Below are 22,908 nucleotides of genomic sequence, written 5' to 3' on the forward strand. Positions count from 1 at the left end.
GGCAGTGGAGAAAGGCACAAGTTTGCATCGGGCTGGCTTTCCTTCTCCTGTTACCTGGGTATTTCCTGTGCATGTGTATATGTGCGTGCATGCGTGTGTGAGCGCGTGCGTGCACGTTATTGCGTGTTGTTGTGTGCCTTTTTTACCCAGAGGAAGCACTGGGTGCTCAAGTCTTATTTCTGACTGTCCACAACATTTATCCCCCGCTTACTCAGCTTAAATTACTGTCTTTGCATGGTTTAAACAACCAAACAGAAGCCGGATCAAATCTAATCCTGAAGGCAATAAAATTTTAAGTTAATTTGCTGCCAGCTGCAGATTCCAACTTCTAAACAGTAATAGACATCGATTCCCTTCTCAGTTTGAAATTCATTTTTACCTCATGAGCGCAAAACCATTTATATGTCACGTGTGGAAGAAGTGAAGTGACGAATTAAAGATCCCATTTATTACGTGACCAAATCACGATGCATTTATATCCACGTATGTGGATGTTTTCACCGTCACGAGTTCTCACTATCCGTCCCTTAAGCTGTTTGCGTCAGTCAGTTGTATTCGCTCCTCTTCAGTTAAAATGTTCCATTCATTTGAAAACTAAAAATAAGATTTTCTCTCTGTTACACAGTAGAACAGAGCATAATGACACTTACGGCAGGGGCTTACAGAAATGCGCAGAATCGTAACAGAGACATGCAAAATGACCCCAGAAAAATTTTAAATATTTTCAAGCAGTAAGTGTTCTTTGTTTGTAAAGTACAATTGTCTTTGAGTGGTGTGATGCAAAAATCGCTGCTGGCTTGACTGGGAGAGTGGAAGACAAATCACCAGAGAACTCGCGTTGTCCGGTGGGCCGACATGTGCACACTTACTGTATGCACAATAGGGCAGCTCTTATGTCATCTGCCACCCATAACAATGCCCCCCCTTGTGTAATGTTGTACAGTGCATAAATTAGCCCCTCCTACTGTAGGGTAACCCCGCCCACCCAGCCCGCCGATACAAGACCCTCATCGGAAACAGGAGCAGCCGCGGTCGTTGCCTATTTTCGCCTCTGACAGCGAGTGTCTGCAGAGTGAATGTGAGCCTTAACTCCCGATTTTCCGCCGAGTATCTTCTGCGAAGGCTTGTTACGCCACAGTGGCCTCCTTTCAGATCTGTGTAATGTCCAATCTGATTTAGCCTGTACGCGGCGTGTTGAGCTGGCGGTCCGAAACATGTATTCACATTTACCGCACCGTGCTGCGCCTTTGTACAAAGATTGGCAATATCGCTCCCAACAAGGCTTGACGTTATTTAAACTGCGGCAACCGCTGCCGGGCCCCCGGCTCTTAGTGGCCGTGCAATATCAATTTCCATCGGTGGGTGTCACCGCACGGAGACCCCCAGGTGTACGGCGATTAGTTCCGTCACCCAGTGTCTCTGAATCCTGAAAACTCGTCTGTCTCCATAACTGTGTGTTGAAATGTCCTAATGTAGGAGGACACACACATGGGCACGCCCACCCCCTGGCTTCAAGTGAATCCTTGGGCGCAACAGTTAACACACCACTGGTGCACCGAATGACTTGGATTTATTGTATTTTTTTTACATTGTCCTGTGCTCCTGGTCTGTGCATTCAGACTTGGGTTCAAATCTGGTTTTGTATGTGCAGAGTTTGCATGTCCTCCTCATGTTTGCTCTGTTGTCCTCCACTTGCTTTTGTTTTACCGAAAACCAAAAAACCAGCTAGTTTCACAGTCACTTGGTAAGTCGAAATCGCTTGGTTTGTGTTTGTCTGTGTGAATCAGTGTGTGTGTGTTATTGCTCCAGGATAGACTGGTGTCCCATCCTGTGATTGCCGTGTCTTATGACCTGTGCTTTCGGGATAGTCTGTAGACCACCATAACCATGCACTGGAAAAGCTTTTAATGGTGTTGGATGGATGGCTGGATGGATGGACGGATGGATGGATGGATGGATGAGTGGATGGATGGATTTTCATTAGTAATTGAAACGATAACCAACATTAAGGAAGTAAAGCAGGGGACACAGAAAATGCTGTGGAAGCTGCTGTTAGAACTGTTTTACATGCCAGTGGTGCTCTTTTGCTGAGCCAAATCTCCTAAGCAAACATTGCAGACGCTTTGGAGCCGCACGCTCTTCCTTCTGGTGCTCGCCAGATGAAAACGCACTTCTATCCAATACGTGTGTGTCCTGTTTCTCCGGCTCTGTAAACGACGGGCACGCCGGGCGCTTTTCAAAGACAGAAATAGGAGACAGCGGTGACGCGCAGACGCTCAACAGCCCATTTTGCAAAACCCCGGGGGCCACAGCAAGGACCTTTTCAAAGCTTTCAAGGGGCACGACGAACCTTTCAGGGAGACGAAAGGTGCCAATTTCCATGTTTTTTCCCGTGCTGCGATAATCGCCACACATAAATGATGTGATTCGCACAACTCCTCTGTTGCTATGTATAGCTTTTTTGTTTATCAGGCCAGCGCATGACTGTTGGCTGACTGTGAGGCGCTGTGCCCCGGCGTCATGGCTTTCTTTGAAAAAACGACCACGTTGAACACCACCGGCAAGGGTGGAATTCGTGTTGTCCATGCACATTCACGCATTGCGCAGTCAGTTTTCACAAAAATGTCGCTTCTTCCATGCTTTTAAGAGCGCCGCCCTTTCCGCTGTAAGCAGCCTCAAGCGTCCTGTTTCTCATTTGACCGTCAATTAAAGTTGTTGCCGTTCGCTGTCGTCTCCTATGACGATTGTGAAAATGACTGCAAAAGGGGACAAAACTGTGGTTCCACGCTGGACCTAATTGAATGAAGTGACTTTGTCTGGCTTGTGAAGATATCAAACGAGGCGGTGGGCGGGTGATGGGTCATATTCATTTCTGACACACACCATTGCTGAACCATCGCACCCAATTAATAGATCTAGCCAGGTCTGGGAGCTTTGTAATGGATGCTTTTGTCCTACCTTGAATAAATTGGAGTGAAGTCAGACTCAGCATATTGCATGAAAATTGAATGCACGCGGGAGGAAAATGCTCCGCTTGAATCTCTCTTTCAGCCCCCCCCCACATTTCAAAGAGTATGTCGCTAAATGTCACTATGGCAAAGGCCTTTATTACCTGTCCCGCACGTATCCAAAGTGCATTGTGCGCTCAACACCTCCGAAACCTCTCCCTCTTTCCATTTCTTCTGAACCCTCTTAAGATTTCCATTTTTGACGTCCTTCCCCTCATTCTTTTTCTTTCTCTCTTTTGTGTAACGGCCTGTGACTGGCAGCTTTCCGTATTATAAGTAGAGAGTTGTCTTTTTCAGATGAACTGCTGTAATTCCTCTGCTGTGTTCGCTCAGCCCTAATGCTCGGGCTGGACACCACGTCATGGCCTAATAAGCACAGGTCTGAGAACACACGTTCACATAGACACACACACACACATAATCCAACTCTGTGAGGGGGCCATTTGTCCGCGAGAAGCGAATTCCTGTGTGGTTAAACCAGTGTTTGTGTGTGTGTGTGTGTGTGTGTGCTGACATTGTATATGGATGTTTTTGCTGAAGCGTGTGTCTTGCATACACATCATTATTCCTACATGTTGCTTCTGTGATAATGGTAAGTGTTGTGTGTATAGAAATTATTCACATGTAATAATAAATAAATAACAGTAAGATCTATTCATGGAGTTGACCCCTTTGATGGCAGCTTATATTGGGAGCTTTGTACACTAAGCTACTTTACAGTGATTTACCCATTTATAGAGCTGGGCCATTTTTAATGCGGGGTATGTGCTTTGATCAGGGGTTCTGCAGCAGATACGGATGGAGGTTGTTCAAGAGCAAGGTGACAGCTCTAACAGCTACGCCACCTGCTGCCCTCAATGTCAGGGAATACCTGTTGGTTTGTTCACAGCTCGTTGGACGAAACATTCCCGGTGTCCTTATATCAGCATTTACAATGTATTCGACCCATCATTTCAGTGAGAATGTAAGCAGTTCCATTATCTGCAAAGTGTGCGACCGTGGACGAGTGACCCCTTCCGCTCCCCGGTTCGACTTTTTGCACTCATCTCCGAAAAGAAGCCCGGGCCCCAGTTAATTAGGTGGATTGTGGTCTTAGTCACACAGCAGGACTCGGATGTGGACCTTTATTCTTTTAATTAGCTTCGGTGTCGTTTTCTGGCACTCTGCTCCAGTGTACCCCAGATTATTGCAATTCTAATTAGACTCCCCAAAAATCTATAAAGGGAGTTATTAAAAGTCTTTGTTTCCCGTTCAGTCTTGTGGGGGATCGCGGAACGCTCTGCGCTGGCAAGTATTCAAATTAAAGAGGGGGAAAATACTATCAAAGGAAGCATTGTCAGGTTGATGGGTTGTACTCCGTATTTGCACGTTTAGCAGGATCTGGAATCCGCTGAGATGGAGTGTGGGGGGTGCTTTTGGGTAGAGAAGAATCGCTGTTTCCGTTACCGGGTCGATGTGTTCTCTTGCGTGCTGGTCAATTCATAGGCAGGGAGCCAGTTTCTCAAATACCTTTTTCAGACACCAGACTTTTCTCATAGACCCACCCTTTTATGCCACGGCGCTCCACGCTGGGCCTCGTGTCGTCTTTCGGCCCGTCCGGACACATTAACCCAAATGCAGAGCGCTCTGCAGCGGGCGAAACGTTGGGCCTAATTAAGGGTGCCTGGACATATCCTCTTGTGCTGACTCAGTGCCTGGCCCACGGTGTTCTCTGGACATCAACTCAGAAACCTGTCTTTTGGCTTTGTGTGCAGAACAGCGGCCTAACGGGGGCCCTCCGGCTTCATGACGTCCGGTTGTCCTGTCTGGGCCGTGTCCGTCACGAACGATGCAGCCGGTTCTGTGAGGTTCATTGTTGCGGACTCAAAAGCTCAAAGTTACTGGTTTAGGTTCCAGGAGTAGTTTTCTCAAACATCAAGGCACTTAAACGATATAATAATAGTATTATTTTAATATTAATTTTTTTTTATATTTAGATTACATATTCATAGTTAAGTGGGGGTGCGGTGGCGCAGTGGGTTGGACCGCAGTCCTGCTGTCCGGTGGGTCTGGGGTTCGAGTCCTGCTTGGGGTGCCTTGCGACGGGCTGGCGTCCTGTCCTGGGTGTGTCCCCTTCCCCCTCCGGCCTTACGCCCTGTGTTGCCGGGTTAGGCTCTGGTTCCCCGTGACCCTGTATGGGACAAGTGGTTCTGAAAATGTGTGTGTGTATTCATAGTTATTCTTTATTTTTTATGTCTGCAAAAGAATTCAGACCCCTAGAAAGTTATAAAAATTGCCTGGATTATACGGAAGCAGCACGATTCACACACACACACACACACACACACACACACACATTTTCAGAACCGCTTATCCCATACGGGGTCACGGGGAACCGGAGCCTACCCGGTAACACAGGGCGTAAGGCCGGAGGGGGAGGGGACACACCCAGGACGGGACGCCAGGCCGTCGCAAGGAACCCCAAGCGGGACTCGAACCCCAGACCCACCAGAAAGCAGGACCGTGGTCCAACCCACTGCGCCACCGCACCCCCCAGCACGATTCAGTTTTTCTTTAAAATATGCGCTAACAAATAACACATTTTCGCTCTGACAATTCAGTGCGAGACTATGAACAATGAAAAATACGGACTGCAAAAATCTGTTTAAGTATAATTTGCAATCCAGGCAATGCTGGCAACTTTGTAGGGGTTTGAATACTTATATATATATATATATATTTATTCATTGAGATTAAACTTTTTTACAAAGCAACTTGTAATGCTACATTTGTATGCCAAGCTGCTCACTATACTTACCCATTCATTACAAAAATTATCTATTTATATAGCTGGGTAAATTTTACCTTATTAATTTAGGGTTAATACCCTGCCCTTTCTCAAGGGTCCTACAGCAGGAACGGCATTCAGACCTTGGTCCCTTGAGTACAAGGTGTCAGTTGTAACCACTACACTACTTACTTCCCCAGAATAATAATAATAATAATAATAATAATAATAATAATAATAATAATAATAATACCGTAGCACCGTGAAAGCCTGTGTGTAGCGACTGGGTGTGTAGACCTGTACAGTACGTGAAAGGCCTTCTGCTCCAACCTCAACCACATCCCTGCCCCTGCCTCTTTTTAGCATGTTCGTTTTCCTTTTCATAAGTCCTGTGCCAAAAAAAGAGAGAAACCTTTTTAATTTTTTTGAATAATAATGAGCGTCGGCTGGCTTCTGTCACTCCCCGGAGGGGGATCCGACTGGGGTGAGGGCGTCAAGGGAACAGCTTGGAACGGGACATTATCACAGAGAGATGCTTTTGTCCCCAAGAGGGGGGGAAATTTGCATTATCATCCTATTAATGCCTTTCTGTGTGTATGAGAGAGTGTGTGTGTGTGTGTGCTATGTGTGTGTGTGCGTAAAGTAACGACGCAATATTTTTTAGAGTGCGGTTGCCATTAGTTGTGCCCCCTTTGAAGAAAAGTTCTTGTTAAACAGAGATGTACGTTTTTTAATGGTAGGACACTGACGTCATTGGATGATCTGGTGTTTGCCTGACTCGCATACTACATTTTGTGAGGCAGACTGCGGTAAACAAGATCACTGCCGAATATCAGGAGAGGGAGTGCAGAGATTTTTGATGTTTTTGAACGGAGAACTAGCCAAAATCCTTGGGTTCATTGCATCGGTGCATATAAAGTTCACCGCAAATCCAAAGCGATGACAGGTTTTGGAAAGACTCAATGGCTCAGAGCCAATATTTGGCAGGCCAGAGGTAATTTTGAGATCTTTGTTTTTGTACTAAAACTGAATGAGGTGGATGCAGGAGGCAAGTGACTAACCAAGTGTTTCTTCTCCTCTCCTCCTTTCCCTTTGCTTTTGATGGGAACGACACTGTTGATTTCCTGTGCGCGCCATGGCAACCCAAGGTAAGGAGACTCTCTTGCGTTCTGTTCTTTGTCACTTGAAAAGCCGTTATAAGGTCTGACAACGATCACAGAATGCTCCCTATTCCCAGACATCTGAGACTCCGAGCCAATTATAAGGACATGCTGATCTTGTTTAGACGCTGGCGTGGGAGCGCCGCTGGGCCGTGGCCTGCAGGACACAGCAGCAGAACCCTCTTAAAGGAGTGTCACTTTTTCAGACGGGTGGGCATCTGGAGGAAGATCTCTCCAGCGATTCCGTAACATCCAAATGATGAAAGACATTATTGGTGGCAGGTGCTGCTAGAAGGCGAAAGACGTTACTCTGTAGCTTGCATGTCCACATCGGTAGACTGAGCTCGTGTCGAAAAGTGCGATGCAGTAGGATGTTTGGTTGCGAGGAGACAGATTGTCCAGTCGCTGCTTTGCTGGGGTCCACCGCAGCAGCAGGTGGAACACTGGTTAGTGCTGCTGCTTTTGGACTCGTAGGACTCGGGTTCAGATCCCATCCCAAGGTGCATACCATGAATTGCATTATTAAGTTACTCTGCTGTATTAATAGGTAAATCACTGTAAGCTGCTTTGGAGAAAAGTGTCAACTAAACGAGCAGATTTAGAGTCATGTCTTTACCAGTAATACAAGCATCTCTGTGCTCTTCCTCATATTTTATATGTGTGGTAAAAATCAGTTTCTGTAGCCAGTTTAACCACTACAGCGTGTTAAGTGGAAGTTATGCCTTTGGTATTTATTTATCTGTGCCAGAGGCATCAAGATATTGGAGAGCCCTCTTCTGGAAGAATTCGGTACCACCCCCCACCCCCATTTCTTTTTCCTTGCGTTCTCATACTTTAATCTGGAACTCATGCACTTTTGCAGAATCTTTGTTTTTTCTACGTGGAGAAGTATACTGTCAGAACTCTTATCCAAATCCATCCATCCACTTATCCATCGTACTGATTGCTCTGTCACACACACACACACACACACACACACGTGTACATGCGCAGGCAGTAGCCCTGCAGATGTCAGATTCACTGTGCCTAGTGCTTCTGATCTTCTGGAGCTCCTCTGATCTTCTGGAAAGAGAAAACAGACTCAGGGACAGAAAGAGGCTGCAGCCTGTTGGCTGAACCGTTCGAAGGCCTTATATGAACACCACTAGGTGTTTCACTCAAAGTCCTTCACTCTCCATCATCTCCACATTGCCCTTGAAACCAGACTGCATCCATTGCTCTGCTTGGTGAGTTTCCTGATTGCTCTCAGCACCTCCTGTCGATAAACTCATTGTCAGTTACCGACCAGCCAAAATGAACCCAACTGTCCATCAAACTGTTTACCATTCCGCCAACTGGCAGCTTGCTTCATTACTGCTGGTAGTGTAGTGGTTAAAATTGCTGCCTTGGGGCCCAAAGGTTGCAGCTTTGAATCTCACGTACAGCTTTAATACCCTTAAGCAAGGTACTTACCTTAAATTGCTCCAGTAAAATTACCCAACTGTATAAATGAGTAAAGGTTTGTAACTTAACATTGCAAGTCATTTTGGAGAAAAGTGTCAACTAAATGAATAAATGTAAATGTACCGCCTATAACGAAGGGAAGAGAAACAGAACAATTCATCCCTGAGAAAAAAAAATCAGACGCATTAAAATTCACTTGCATATGTTTCTTTATGTTAATAATGGGTCAGAGAAAATAGTATTAAATTGATAATTGTTGATTTCTAACAGATCTGAAAGGGCAGGAAGAGGCCAGGGTACAAATTTATAGGTCAATATCCTGATTTCATCCCCTTAACCAATAGTAATTGGTGTTTGAGTACCATCTATCTATCTATCTATCTATCTATCTATCTATCTATCTATCTATCTATCTATCTATCTATCTATCTTTCAGTCCATGCGGTTGGTTTCTTGGTCGATTCATCGTCCTACTGAAAGGTTAAGTACCTTGATTTGGACTGATAGCATCACGTCTTATTCGGGTTGTGAGCCAGGTTCTCTGCCTCTTTTACCGCAGTAAGTTCTCTGCCGGGATGGCAAGGTTGTGTGAGGATCTTGTACCCCTGGACTCTTTGGATGCAGCCATGCATAGCACGTAATTATTCCCCAGGCTGTTTGGCCATGTGACGTTCAGGCATGAGAATAAAAGGTCCCACCGGTGCAGAGCAGATGTCTCATTCCCCCAGAGAGATGCTGGGAACTTCTTTCCCAGTTTATTCCCTCTCACCCTCTTGTTACCTTTCTTTATCAGCCTTTTCGTTCGTACGCGTATGTCCGTGCGCGAGAGAGAGAGAGAGACCCAGATCCCAACGTGTTGCGGCGTGGCCTGCCGAGTGTGTATGCGACACCTTGGCGAACGGCGCGAAGGTTTGGCTTCCTCCTCAAAATGAGCCAATTAGAACCTTGGCAGTCCTCCAGGGACGCTTTCATCTGCATTCACTGCTGGGACATTGTTATTCACCGGCAAATACAGCAGACATCAAGTGGGCCCTGTGTCCCTGGATGGGGGAGGGGTGATGCCATCGCTCTTTTTTGTTTTCTCCCAATATATAGGAACAGGTTCCTGTTTTTGCTCTACACCCTGTCCATCTTGTTCCATCTCCCCTCCCCCTTCACTGTGTAAGAGAGGTGGCAGTGGCAGCACTGTCACCGGGATCTCTTTGTTGCTAGACTGGAAAGGCAGGCAGTACTGACGGTGATGGGTTGTGGGGGGGGTCCGCGGATGACGAGCTGAAAGGGATGAATAGGTGATGGAAAACTCCCCGGCCAGCGCATGAATATGCAGCAGGTGTCGGCGTAATGAGGTTGCCGATGGTGACGCGTTTGTTCGGCCCCGAAGTCGGTGAAATTAGCTGCTTCAGGAGAGAGATGTCAAGGGCTCAGACAATGGACACCGGTGTAAGTGCTCCCACGCCCTGCACCCCCACGCTGTGAACGAGCACATGCTCATAGTTGTCTTCCACCCCTCCGGTTTGCTGCCTCCCTGGTCTTATTATGTCCCCCGTGGTGCTACGACAGTTACGTATGGCAACCTGCGTTGTCATCAGCAATGCCAGCGTAGGACCTTATGGAAAAGGCTGGATGCCTCTTGGGACGCAAAGAACACCATATGGAGAACGCTAAATGAAATCGTGAACGCTCAAGCCCATTTCATTTAGGAAGCCGCTGTCCATTTTCTTTTCCATTTTCAAGAACTCGGTGTCTTCGCCATGAACAAGTACTTATCAGGTACTCAGTGTTGTATTATTCCTTCCGCCCGGCAAAGAGCTTTGCTTCGGCACCCTACCCGTGCTTTGTCCATTTCCTTATTCCCTTTTCTCAGTTTTTTAAGTTTATGTGCATCTAAAGAGAGGGGCGCGGTGGCGCAGCGGGCTTCGCCGGGTCCTGCTGTCTGGCGTTCGAGTCCCGCCTGGGGTGCCTTCTGATGGACTGGCGTCCCATCCTGGGTGTGTCCCCTCCCCCCAGCCTTATGCCCTGTGGTGCCGGGTTAGGTTCCGGCTTGCCGCGACCCCCGCTTGGGACAAGCGGTTTCAGCCAATGTGTGTATGTGTGCATCTAAAGATCCTCTTATTAAGTCCAAGAGACTGCGGTTCAACCCAGATATTTTTAGCTCATCGATAGCTGCGCTGAATCTGACGCTGGATATTTCAACATAAGGAAGGAAGGTGACTGAAAGCAGTTTGAAAGAGTGCTCGGACCTCTAGCCCTTACGCTTTACTGTGAGAACACAGTTAAGATGAGCAACTAAAGCCTCAGATGTGAGTCAGCGTTCTGTGAACTTATCATCAGAGGCTGAGCGACCGTGTTTCGGGCATCTCGCCTGACCGTGTCTGTCTAATTTGTCCAAGGTGAGAGTAGGAAGTACCCCTGTTTGTGTCATAAGGATTTTAGATACGGAGGGCAGAGGGTAACATAGTGGTTAGTGCCACTGCCTTCGAATCTGAAAGCCACATGTTTGAATGCTACCTACTGTTGATACCCAACTGCCTTTACTTAAGGAATTTACCCAGAATTACTCCAATAACAAATTTACCAGCTGCGTAAATGTGTAGATCATTGAGAATAGCTTAACACTTTAAGGTACTTTGGAGAAAGCATCAGCTAACTGAATACATGTGAGTGGAACTTATCTTTACAATACATATACTGTATGGACTTTTATTTGGACTGATTAGCCCAGACTCATGAATTTCCAGCTTCTACAGGGACTTGAACTGATATTATTTTGTTCGCAAGACCAAGCACTGCTCTGCTGTTTTTACCGGGACTTCTCGTGTAATTATGAGTCCTGAAAATTACTACCGATATACTGTGGTACCAGAATTAAAGCTATGCACTGGTGCTATGGAACTCTGAGAGGGGGAAAAAAAAAGAAAAAAATCTATTTTTTCATATATTAATGAGCTCTGACAGAAAAATTGTCCGGCGTAAATGTTGCAGATACTCCAGATAATGTAGACTGTAGAAGAAGCAGATGCCAGTTTGATTGACTTTAATTGTGTTTGAGTCAAGAGTCAGCATGCGTGTGCCTTTAAACGCGCACTCAGCTGTGCACTCGGATGGATGCTATGCAAAGCAAATGCACGCAGACCGTGTAATAATGGAAGTTTGTTTATTTTTAGCATCCTGCTCGGTCAGTCAAGTGAGCGCATTGATGAAAACGAACCAATTGGCCTGGAGCAGGAAGGAAAGCGATGGAGACAAAGGGAGGGAGGGAGGGATGGGAAGAAAGAGGGATGAGACGGAGCAGAAGATTGCAGCCAGCAGACATGGAGATCTTGCTTCAGGTGAACTCACAGCAGGACAACGCGGGGGCTGGTGGAGAGAACGGGCTCGGGGCCGACTGTTCTCGAGTTTCGCTGTCAGTCGGTGGTTTGGAGTATAGCCGGAAGAGAGTAAATAAAACACTCTTTAGAGCACTATGCACAGTCTCTCCCACGAATATTTTCCTGTGGTTAAACGTTGTGGCAGAAAAGTCAATTTCGGAACAGGTCGATATCCCGTTCCTGCGCAGTGCGTCTGCGATTGGCGGCCATAATCTAATCAGTGTGTCTGTTGAGTATTGAGTACTTGGTTTTCATGGTCACCTGCATACTTGTATCATCCATCAGTTTTCAATAACTGCTCATTTAATTCATGGTTACACTGGTTGTTTGGAGGAGATCTCAGGAAGCACTGGGCGTACAGATTCGTGCATCCTGGAAATGATGCCGGCACATTGCAAGGCAATCGCACCCACACGTGCTTATGCTTATACGCAGAAAGGGCACATCCATCCATCCATCCATCCATCCATCCATCCAATATCAATAGCTGCTTTTCCATTGCAGAGGAGCAGTTGTCTACAGTCTACCCCAGAAGTGTAAGTCATGAGACAGGGTATCCCCTGGATGGGACACCAGTCTATGCTAGAGCAGTCACACACACTCTGTCTGCACACTACAAGCAATTTAGATTCACCGGTTCACCTGAAACACGTGTTTTACTGTAGGTGGAAAGCAGAAGACAAAGAGGAAACCCATACAAACATGAAGAGTATATGCGAACTCCACAGAGAGTGAACCGGATTTTGAATCCAGGTCCAAACCTGCAGCCCAGAGTCGTGGGTCACAGCATGTATGCCACTCCTGCATACTTTTATCATTCACGTATACAATTAATAATTCTGTTCACCACAGCGACACAAAATAACAAGGTCAAAGCACTGAACAATTACAGCTATAATACATATAGATAACAATAGCATAAGCCAGCTGGCAACAGTGGAAAAGAAAACAAAAAACTCCAAATCACAGCCAAAGGGAGAAAAATAAACTCTGGGAGTCCAAGTACTGGTGGCTGTCTGCATCTCCTGAGCATTCTACTAATAGCTACTGGCTAGATTTCCTTTTTTTCACCACTGATTAGTAGTTCAGAAATCCGTCTGAATACTACACCGCTAACCTTCAACGGGTGAAGCACAATTCAGATGGCTACTGCTAGATCATACTTAAGCCAAAGTCAGGGAAAATCTGGCGCTGCTGTTTCAGTGAATACAAAGAGGTGGACTTATGATGTGGTGAGTTGAAATGCATGACAACCTCTATATTTCTTACGTTCCATAAAGATGGGAGTGACACTCATCTGAAGTTACTCTACTGCGTCCTCTTAGTGCGTCAGCGAAAGGCTGGGATGTTTCCCGTGTTTAACGCGTCGAGGCGATTATGAGTACAAGACGTTCTCCACCCGCAGTATGTAAATGAAACGCTGTGCAACCTAGTTTAAAGCACACGTTCTGCATATCGGTTAACAAGAAAAGACGGCGTTACTTGCAGATACTTTACATCATGCCATCCTTCTATGACTGAGAACGGGCCTTTGGTATTTAAAATGGAAAAAATAATTAGCAGCACGTCTATCTGTGTAGCACCAGTGGTTTTTTATTATTAACATTCGTTCACAGAGCCAATAGTAACCGTTCTTTAACAAAAAGAATATTATGTTCAGGCTGAATTTTGTTTATTTCCAGCATAGTCCCAGTGAGTCCTGTTTCATTTTCTTTTTTTTAAATTTATTTCAGAGGACAGTTTAACTCCTTGTTGTCAGGTAATTAAGCAAAAACACCCTGCACAGTTATCGCAAGCTTTGATAAATCTCATTAGGTCTTCATTTGCATTATTCCCACATTTTTTCAGTGGTATCGCAATCAAAAATGCCCCCAATTACATAAATATTAAGGTAATTTGCATATCAGTGAAGGAAATGCTGCCACACTTTATGTGCCCGGATTTTTTTTTTCTTAAGTCAGTTAAGACTAAATCACACGTACTCTAATGAAATTCCTGACCGCTCACAATTATCTCATTGAAAGTAAGTACATAAAATAAGAAGCCAGATTTGCGTATTGCTGTAATCTCTCTTCCTTCAATCACACAGACATTTTAAAAACAGATTTAAAAAAAAAAAAAAAAAAAAAAAAAAGCGAAGAAAGAAAACCATTAACAAGATTTGACGTCCTGGCTCTGTCTTGATATGCTGCTCCTCATTTGGTGGAAGTAATCGTCTTCCCACATAAAAGCTGCTGATGAGACCTCATTACATTGAAGCAGTTCAAACTGTTTCCTTTTATTTCCGTGCAGCTCTCATTAAATATTTAATTCAAAACAAAACAGCGTTAATTAAACAAATAAACACGGAGTACGGATTGTTATGCGTGCCATATTTGATTGATCTGCGTGTAAACAATGCAGTTTGCTTTTTTGGGCGCGTAAGCTAATGCGGTCCCTCTTGCCTTCGCCGTAAACCCCCAGCTTTCTCCTGCATGCGCCGGACTAATTATTCCGAATGAGGAGGGCCCTCTTTTGAAGTGCACGCTGGAAGTGGGACATAATTAAGACATTATGGGGTTTTTTTTGTTTTCATTGCTGAGGATCTCTTGCGGGGGCTAATTGAAAACCCGCGGCGGAGCCACGCGACGGGCCCCGGCCGGGCCACGGTGCGCTTCCCCCGTCGGCCGCCCCGTTCCCGGCTAATTAATGAAGCAGCTAGCTGGGGAAGCTCCGGGAAGGAATCGCGCTCACCGTAGGGTTGGCTCCAAGTCAGCCCCCTTTTATTCCCACCTCTCCTTTTCTGCCTGAGCACCCCAGTCCATGCAGCATTCCTTCGCTGACGCTTTCGTCCGAGCAGAGTTACGGTTTTGTCCTTTTATTGAGCGCCGTGTTTTAGCAGCGCAGTTCAGGTACCACGCGGAGCCTCTCCCGGGACTTCTACTGACGGCCTTTAGGCTGCACCTCTGTCTCACTAGCCACAGCGCCACCTGCTGCCAGGTTCTAGGATGAGACCGATGGGAGCCGAGTAACAGGAGGGAGATTCCTGCCCTGTGTGAGACAGGGGGCCTTCTAGGAAAGTGGACGTGTCGCATTTCCGCGCCGATGTTTGGCAGATGGTTTTCGAAATCATCCTGAAGACGCACTCTAGGGTGCTAATTTAATAAGAGATTTTTTTTTTTCCGGTCTGGATGGAGAGCTAATGAAGGAGACGAACGCAAGAGCCGTGGCGAGTGAAACGGAAAAGAGATCCTTTTGTTTCCGTGCCCCACGGACCACCAGCCTCACAGCCTCAGTCGGAATGAGGGCGACCCCACCTCTTCACCCGGCAGTCAGATGGACTCCGCGCGGGGCAGCAGATGCAGTCAATAGGCACAAAAACTCATTTCAAACTCAAGGCCTTGGAGTGGACCAATCAAGAGGGTTCCTCCTGGGGCTGCTTCTCTGAGTAAGTCTTGCAGACAACATGGAAGTAACGAACAGCGCTGCATACAGTGTGTCCGCTGCATGTCTTTCCGGGATTTGGCATGTGAAGTTCCATAACAGTGAGATTTTTACTGAAAGATATACAAAGAGTGCTACCGTTTCTTATTCATTTAGCTGATGCCTTTCTCCAAAGTAGCTCAGTTATTCAGACATTTGTGTGGCACGGTAATTTTTACTGCATCAATTTGCGGTAAGAACTGCGTGATAATCAAAGACGGTGCTTCAAGATGTGCGATTCCTGGTCATACTACTCCTCCTACTATTACTGCTACGAATATCACTAATAGTATTGCTGTTAATAATAATGAAAACAGTAATTGTAATATATTTTAATACATTATATTGAACAGTGGGGGGGGCGCGGTGGTGCAGCAGGTTTGGCCGGGTCCTGCTCTCTGGCGGGTCTGGGGTTCGAGTCCCACTTGGGGTTCCCTGTGACGGACTGGCGTCCCGTCCTGGGTGTGTCCCCTCCCCCTCCAGCCTTACGCCCTGTGTTGCCAGGTTAGGCTCCGGTTCGCCTTGACCCCGCTTTGGATAAACGGTTTCAGTCAGTGTGTGTGTGTGTGTGTCTACTGAACGGTCAGTTGTGCTATCTCTTTTTTATTATAAAAAAATAATTCTATAGGGCTTACATTCAAATACAATGCAGAGTAAAACAGCAAAGAAAAGCATTAAAAATCACCAATAAACATGACTAAGCCACACAGAACAAGTACATAATAAAAATAGAATGCCTTGCTGGGCATGTGAGTTTCCTTGGTCCTTTTCAATGTCAAATCAAAGCACTGGTCCAGGTTGCTGATGCAGATCCAGCTCTGTCTTTGATGTTGATACAAATCGATTAGACAGTGGTGATGTAGAACCTTAAATCATATTGTAATATCATGTGTTTAGAAGAAAAAAAAATCCTCAGATGTTCAAATTGATTACGGGGGCGAAGACTGATGTTCCTCAATTTAGTTTATTTATTTATTTATTTATTTATTTTAACCTTGGATTTCAAGCAAGCAGTGATTTTTTACACGTGAGTCTTACATAATTATATCATTTTGAATTGTAGTAAAATGATCCAAAACAGAGATCAAATGCAGTACAATTCCCAATTAAGTTGACAGTTTGAGGTTCAGTCAGCAGCTGCCTCTTTTATTTTTAGTCTCCTTTCATGGCTCTGTTTGCAAAGAAATATGATCGCTAGAAACATTTCATTTAATGAAGATCGACATTGCTGATGAGCACTGAAGTTATCACAGGAGAGCTCAAAATGAAAGATAAATAACGTGATTCCAGCAAACAACAGGGTGTGTGTTAAATAACTTGCTGGCATCTCATCTTGGTCTCATCTTTAGATGATATTACTGTAATGACTATAAATAGATTGCAGTCCTCTCAACGCTTCCACATAGGCGTCATTGTCTCGTAACCACTCCCTGCGGTATTCGAGTATTAAACCCGTGTCATAAAAATGCCACATTAGTCACCTATGCGTTTGGTGGGATTGTGCTCTGAATGATGAACGCATCTGATATGCTTAAGGTTATGAACAAATCCTTAGGTTAGTTGCTGGTGAAACAGATTTCTCAACGGTTCTCAACATTCTTCAAAGATGTGTAGCATAATTATGTCATAGAAGTACTGTGGGAATGATTTCCTTTAGCCTGGCAGCCCAGGAGGATTAGCTCATCCAGTGACCATCTTGGTTGTTCGTGGAGCCAAGGGTTGAAATGTGTCTGCCAGGAGTCGTAGTGTGACTACCCGGTGTAGCATATGAAGAATATGAAGAATGGGACGGACAATATCGGCGAATCCGGGGCAAGCGGATTCTCGTTCGTGAAGTGTGCCCGGACAGGACCACGACAGACCTGAAGTGTCCATCTCCAGGTTGCCCTACTTCTCCCGTACTAATTATTGTGTGCATTAAGCTATACCGAGTTATTAAAGCAGCTCTCATTTGAGTCATTAATGAGTCCGTAATTATGCATTCGTTTTGCTGATGCTGAGAACAGCCGTTAAGCATTAAAAATAGATCTTAGTGCAATGGCGGGGCCCCAGTAGGGCTCTGATTGCTTTGTTTTGACTCCCGTCCGACCATCATTAAGCACTCCGTGGGATCGGGGAGGGGGGGTCTCTGCAGCCCCCTTCCCCCTTTGGCTCAATGAGAAATGAACTGAGGAACGAGGCGATCCCTAACGACGCTCATCAAGCGCATCCTATGAGGTACCCGCACCATCCGTTAAGGTAATGGAGGCAACATTGGCAGCAGGGACTGGTGAAACCATCTAACACATCCATGCTGTGGAAGATCGATGTGTTCAGGAACATGCTTTCTTCACCTTGTGCTGCTTTACTTCTATTGATAGCAAACTCTGACTGCGAGGAGTTCTGCAAAATCGATAAGAGAAAAATCCTGACATCTCTGTCTATGACATCACAGAATGTATCTGTTATTTTTCAAACCTCCCCCTTGTGGGTATGGTGTCACGATATGTTGTTTTGTCTCAGTTATCATGGCTGCATTCAGGAAAGGGTAGAGATCACAGAATTTGACATTCAGGTGATGTAAGCCCTTCAGATCCACAGTGAAAAGGAGCTTCCTAAGTACACTGAGAAAGGATTCTGTGCATCCTTCAGTGACTAAGGTGGGGATATCCATCCATCTTCAGCAACCGCTTGTCCCGAGCCAGAGCCTTACCTGGCAACACAGGGAGCAAGGGGGAGGGGACACACCCAGGACGGAATGCCAGTCCGTCACGAGGCACTCCAAGCAGGGCTCGAACCCGAGACTCCTCACACACAGGACATCGGCTGAACCCGCCACCACACCACCGAGGTAGAGATAGTTCTGGAATATTGGAGAATTGGCAAAATGTCGCGTATCATCCCCATCAGCTCTCGCCCCGTGCTTAAAAACTCATTCCCGTTGAATAAAAAAACCATGCAATGATAATCTCTTTCATAGTCAGCTGCAGTGATTCCCGAAACCCAGCAAAGCTCAGCGTCTGTAGAAATCGGACTTGGAGGTAGATGCCCCGTTGACTGTTTGGAGCGTCTTAACTCGACATTGAGGATTAGCGATCGTGGTCGTGCGACAAATGGTCAGGTCCAGTTCAGTGCTCTGCGGTGTTGAAGGCTGCGAACGCAGGCTTCCCGTTCCTCTCCTTCTTCCTCCATGGGTGTCCCCCACCACTGCGTGATGTATGGCCCGCTCTCATCCTGCACACCGCCACTTCACAATTAATGGGAGACTGTCGGACTCCATCTCACCCGCGTCCCCCCGTTTGCCGTGATGAATGCCTTTTGAAGGGAACTGCTAAAGCGCAATCCTGCAGTCTGTTTGATACATGTCAGACTCACCAGGATTTCAGTTAATGGCCTTGGGTTCTTCTTTGCACGCTGCTGCTTTTGCTTACCTGGGAAGATTTCTTTTCAGGACTTTCGGTGGCAATCGAGCCTCGTTACCGTGCAATCCGAGTTGCATAATACCAACGTTGTGACTCTACGTTCCGCCGAAATCCGTCACGAATCCAGAATTGTTGCTCGGACTTTAGGGAACGCACTGGAATAACTGTATCCGAAGTCGTTCGTACCACACGGCGTGCCTGCCACGTGTGCATGGCAAGGGACGCAACCCGACTCGAACAGGTTCTCCCTGGCACTCATGCATCCCGTGCTCTTCACCCAGCTCCAGCGCCAGCATGTGTTGCCGTCAGCTGGTGCTCTCTGGCAGCAGCGCATGAGTTTAGCTCAGTGCAAACAGGTCAGGTATCGTCTGTGCAGGGCTGGCACCGAGGGAGGTTTGCAGATGGCCGTTTGTGTGAAATTCCAGGGCAGGTAGGAAGGATCTGGCTCAGACCAAACCGCCATATGCAGCTAGACTTACAGGCAGTCCCAGGGGCATGTGACAAATCGTGTCCTCGCAGAGACACGTCCTTCGTGTCACACCCATCGCAGGGTCTGCTTTGTGACAGATACAGAACGTTGTAGGGCATGAACATCTGGTGATGGTACACTTCTTTGCGCCGATGTCACCGTGGGTGGAAATGGTTAGAGAGAAAATGCAAACCTTGTTGGTTCCTTCGTCATCTTTCCAGGAGGACTTAATGTGTTCTGCTGATGGATTGTGGAAGAAGAATCATTCATCGCAGTAATGAAAGAAGCAATCCTTCCGCTAATGGATTGGTTATGTTCTGCCAGTGCTGCACAGCAAAAATCAGACCTTCGGATCATGCAGGAAAAAAATAATAATACTGCCTGATATCAATAAGGAAAGGGTCAATGCACAGGCTTGTGGGCTTCAACAGTGTAGTGGGTAGCATCACATCCCTTCAGACATGAAACTCTGGGTTTGAATCAACCGTTGATTTAGTACCCTGACCGATGTATTTCCTTGAATAGGTGCGGTAAAAATGACCCAGCTGCTTAAATTTGTAAGTAATTGTAAGTAGCTTAGTATACAAACTTAACAGTGAAATTTTTCCTGGACAAAGACAAATAAAGATTAATAATCATGCAATTTCAACCAGTTCTACAACTTTTGGGACACTGTGTGTTGTAGTATTGGGAATTGAGAAAGGCATGGCCAAGGTGCACTTCCGTAGTGATCTTTAGACAGTGATTTTAGTACATCACACAGTGGAGACATGTGAACGTTACTTACATAAAGCAGTAGTTTCTGCCATCTGCGCCGCCCTGTACCCTGGCTGTGTAGCCTTTGATAGAGAGCAGTTTTGAAGTGCTGTTCAAAGTGACTTTACCCAGAGCCAGATTAAATTGGTCCTCATGTCACTCACTCATAATGCCATAAATCGAGGTTCGATATGACAGCCTTCCTTATGTAAAGAGACTCCATCTCCACGGTGATTACTCATGATTAGAAATTAAGGCTATTCCTCGTTTTCATCTGTTGAGCATTTTTTTTTTGCTGTGTGTCTCAGTCAGTAGCCCCAGCCATATTTCGTGTGGTATCCTGCGTTTGATACGTCTGAGTGTTTATATGTTATATAGGTTTGTTTGTCTCAGATTGTGGGTAAATGAGTCTGCCTGCGCAGTGGCTCAGAGCTCAGGGACACTCGAACGTGAGCGTGCACCGGGGCCGCGGATGCTGGGTAAATTAGCGTGCCCCCCTTAATTGCGTTCTACACGGAAAGGGGCTCGTTAGCGTACCCGCCGCCGTTTCCCTCGCACCGCAATTTTCCGCCCTGGAATGAAAATGCGGAGGATGGCAGCGGGCCGGGGGCGCAGTTGGTTAGCCGCCCCTGTTTGCTCTCTGTGGCCCACTCTAGGGTTCATTTATTTGCTTTTCATAAAGACATCTGAAATGAAGTCATCAGGAAAAGCAAGGGTTTTTTTTTTTTTTTTTTTTTTGAACAATTTTTTTTTTTTTAAATTGCATGCCCGTTTCCTCTGCGCGTGTTGGTGTTTGTGCACCGAGCCGGGACTCCACGCCCTTTGTTACTTCATTACTGTTCATTATTGTAATTAGCTCTGCCCTGCCATTTGAATAATGCGACGCCTGTGCGCAGCGCCCCCCGGCTTCTTCAAGCTACGCTCTCCGATCGCGCTGCGGCCGAGGCGCCGTTCAAATATGGGCAGCTTTCCTTCACCGCTGTTTTACTAAGAAAATAAAACAACATAAGAAATAGATACAAATGTGGCTTTCCATTCATAGTCAACGGTCTTTTGTGCAAAAAGGAGACCGTGGGTCATTTTTTTTATCGTCATTTGGCGCTACGCAACTGTCCAAGGCAGCTGTGTTGAGGTGGGAAATATGTATAGCCTTGCGCGGCGCAGATGCTGCATCTCCAAAACCCATGAGTGCCGCCGATGGCACCCGGGTCGCATGTTCCTGCTGACACGTGAGGAGCGAGATCGAGTGAATGTCAGCGATGATCACGTCTGGGCTCTAACTATACATACAAAAGAAGCGCAGGGGGCTGAAAGCCATTTAAAATGATAAGATTTGCTCCCCTCGTAAAGATTCGCAGTCTTGAGGCCTCCGGGGTGCACCTGCGGGGAAATCAACAATAAAACACCATTGTGTACACGAGGGCGGAAATATGTATTTGTGTGGGAACGAGGCGTGCTCTGTAGACACGCCGGTAAATGGATTTGCTTTACCAAGATGGGGTTCAGCGATAGGAGATTTCTATTCCGTCTGCATTGTCTGGAAAGCAATGTCGAGATTTTGACCAACTTCATTTGCTTTTCTACGCATTTACTGTCCGATTGCATTTCCTGTGCTCCGTTAGATTTTCAGAACAACTAAACCGATGGGGCGCCTTTGCCCTGCCCATGTGGCCTTCTGAAGTGTTGCAGAAAAGTATAAGGCAGTCTGACATACGCTCAATTCTTGATTTTGTGTGTATGTGTGTGTGTGTGTGTGTTTCAGGCCTGGTGAAGCTAGGAGTCCACTGTGTCACATGTCAGAAAGTAGCAGTAAAGATCGTCAACCGAGAGAAGCTCAGCGAGTCGGTCCTGATGAAGGTAAGGGTGTTCGTTTTTGGAAAGTCTGTTTGTGTGCTTATTAAGGAATATTCCGGAATACTCTCTAAAGAACCTGCTAACTGCTGCACTCTACAAACCTCTCCGATTTGGTTCAAGAGCAAGCACAAAACCAGCTTTATAAAGAGTTAACTATCAATAGCTGTGAGTCAACGCACGGACATGGCTGAACTAATAAGCCTTGTAATGGGTGAAGTTCCTTTAGGGCTCCAGGTATATTGGGCTTGAATAAATCTATACTTCCAATCCACATAATACGGTTTCATTGGTTCATTTGAAGCTTGAACGCTGTTAATTGATCGGGCTCCCGCCCTGTCTGTCATTATCCCTAGACATGACTCGGTTGAGTGGAGTGAAACAAAGGCAATGGAGAACTTCGGCTCCAGCCTGGCCTGTAAATTCCGGTTTAATTTTTCCAGATCTGTGACATTTCGGCTGTGCTGCGTTGCCTGAAATCTTTAAAATATCTCAGCTGATTGCCGCGATATAAGGATGGAGGTAGCCATGTGCACAAATGCATGGAGAAAAATGGAGTGCAGCGGCTGAATTCCACAGAGGAAGAAGTAGTTATTAAGAGCCTGCAATGTGGAAGTTAATGGGGCCCGTCCTCCCTTACACCCCCCGCCCCGCCCCGCCCCATTCTTCCGTTTGTGTTCTTTGCGCGTTTTGAAAACGTTCCGTTCCGTTCCTGACAGTCCAACAGCAATAGATCACGGGAGCACCACAGACGAACATGCCTTGGAGGAGTATTCTGGTTAAACCAGGACCTCTCTCGAGAGCGGCAGGGCTCTGGAGTGCTAGCCTTGATGAGAAATATGATTAATAAACTGATGAAATGCACGTGTAACACGGAGGACTCGCGCTGGGCTGCTGTGGGCTGTCTTCAGCAGAGAATTTGTCATTTGTGTTAACAAAGATGACTTCGGAGATATGGCACCTTGGGCTACAGGGCTTCGAAGCATCATTTTTGCTATAATTTAGCTGCATTTTTGTTCTCTTGCTTAGCGGACATGCACAGCTGAAGCAATTCAAACATGCAGTGCTTTTTTTTTAACACCTCACAGATCTATAATTCTGTTTACTAAGGTAGTTCGGGTTCCTTAGGGGTACGAATAGCAGGGCATCTTCTGGGGATGAAGCCCATTGCCTTCCGTTGGAGATCACGTACAGAGTGTCACCATAGTGCATAGTGGATATAG

At 46.2% G+C, this 22,908-nt stretch overlaps 1 protein-coding gene across 3 annotated transcripts in view; it reads left to right on the forward strand.

The window, feature by feature from the left end:
• brsk2b (BR serine/threonine kinase 2b) overlaps nt 1-22,908 on the forward strand; it is a 154,158-nt gene that overhangs the window by 58,855 nt on the left and 72,395 nt on the right. For all 3 annotated transcript variants that reach the window (XM_029256481.1, XM_029256482.1, XM_018752774.2), the window contains exon 2: nt 21,597-21,691. In XM_029256481.1, the coding sequence (XP_029112314.1) occupies nt 21,597-21,691 (95 nt within the window). The remainder of the gene's footprint in view (nt 1-21,596; nt 21,692-22,908) is intronic.

The sequence above is a fragment of the Scleropages formosus genome, chromosome 11 (genome assembly GCF_900964775.1).
Source record: "Scleropages formosus chromosome 11, fSclFor1.1, whole genome shotgun sequence".
In the NCBI taxonomy this organism is placed as follows: domain Eukaryota; kingdom Metazoa; phylum Chordata; class Actinopteri; order Osteoglossiformes; family Osteoglossidae; genus Scleropages; species Scleropages formosus.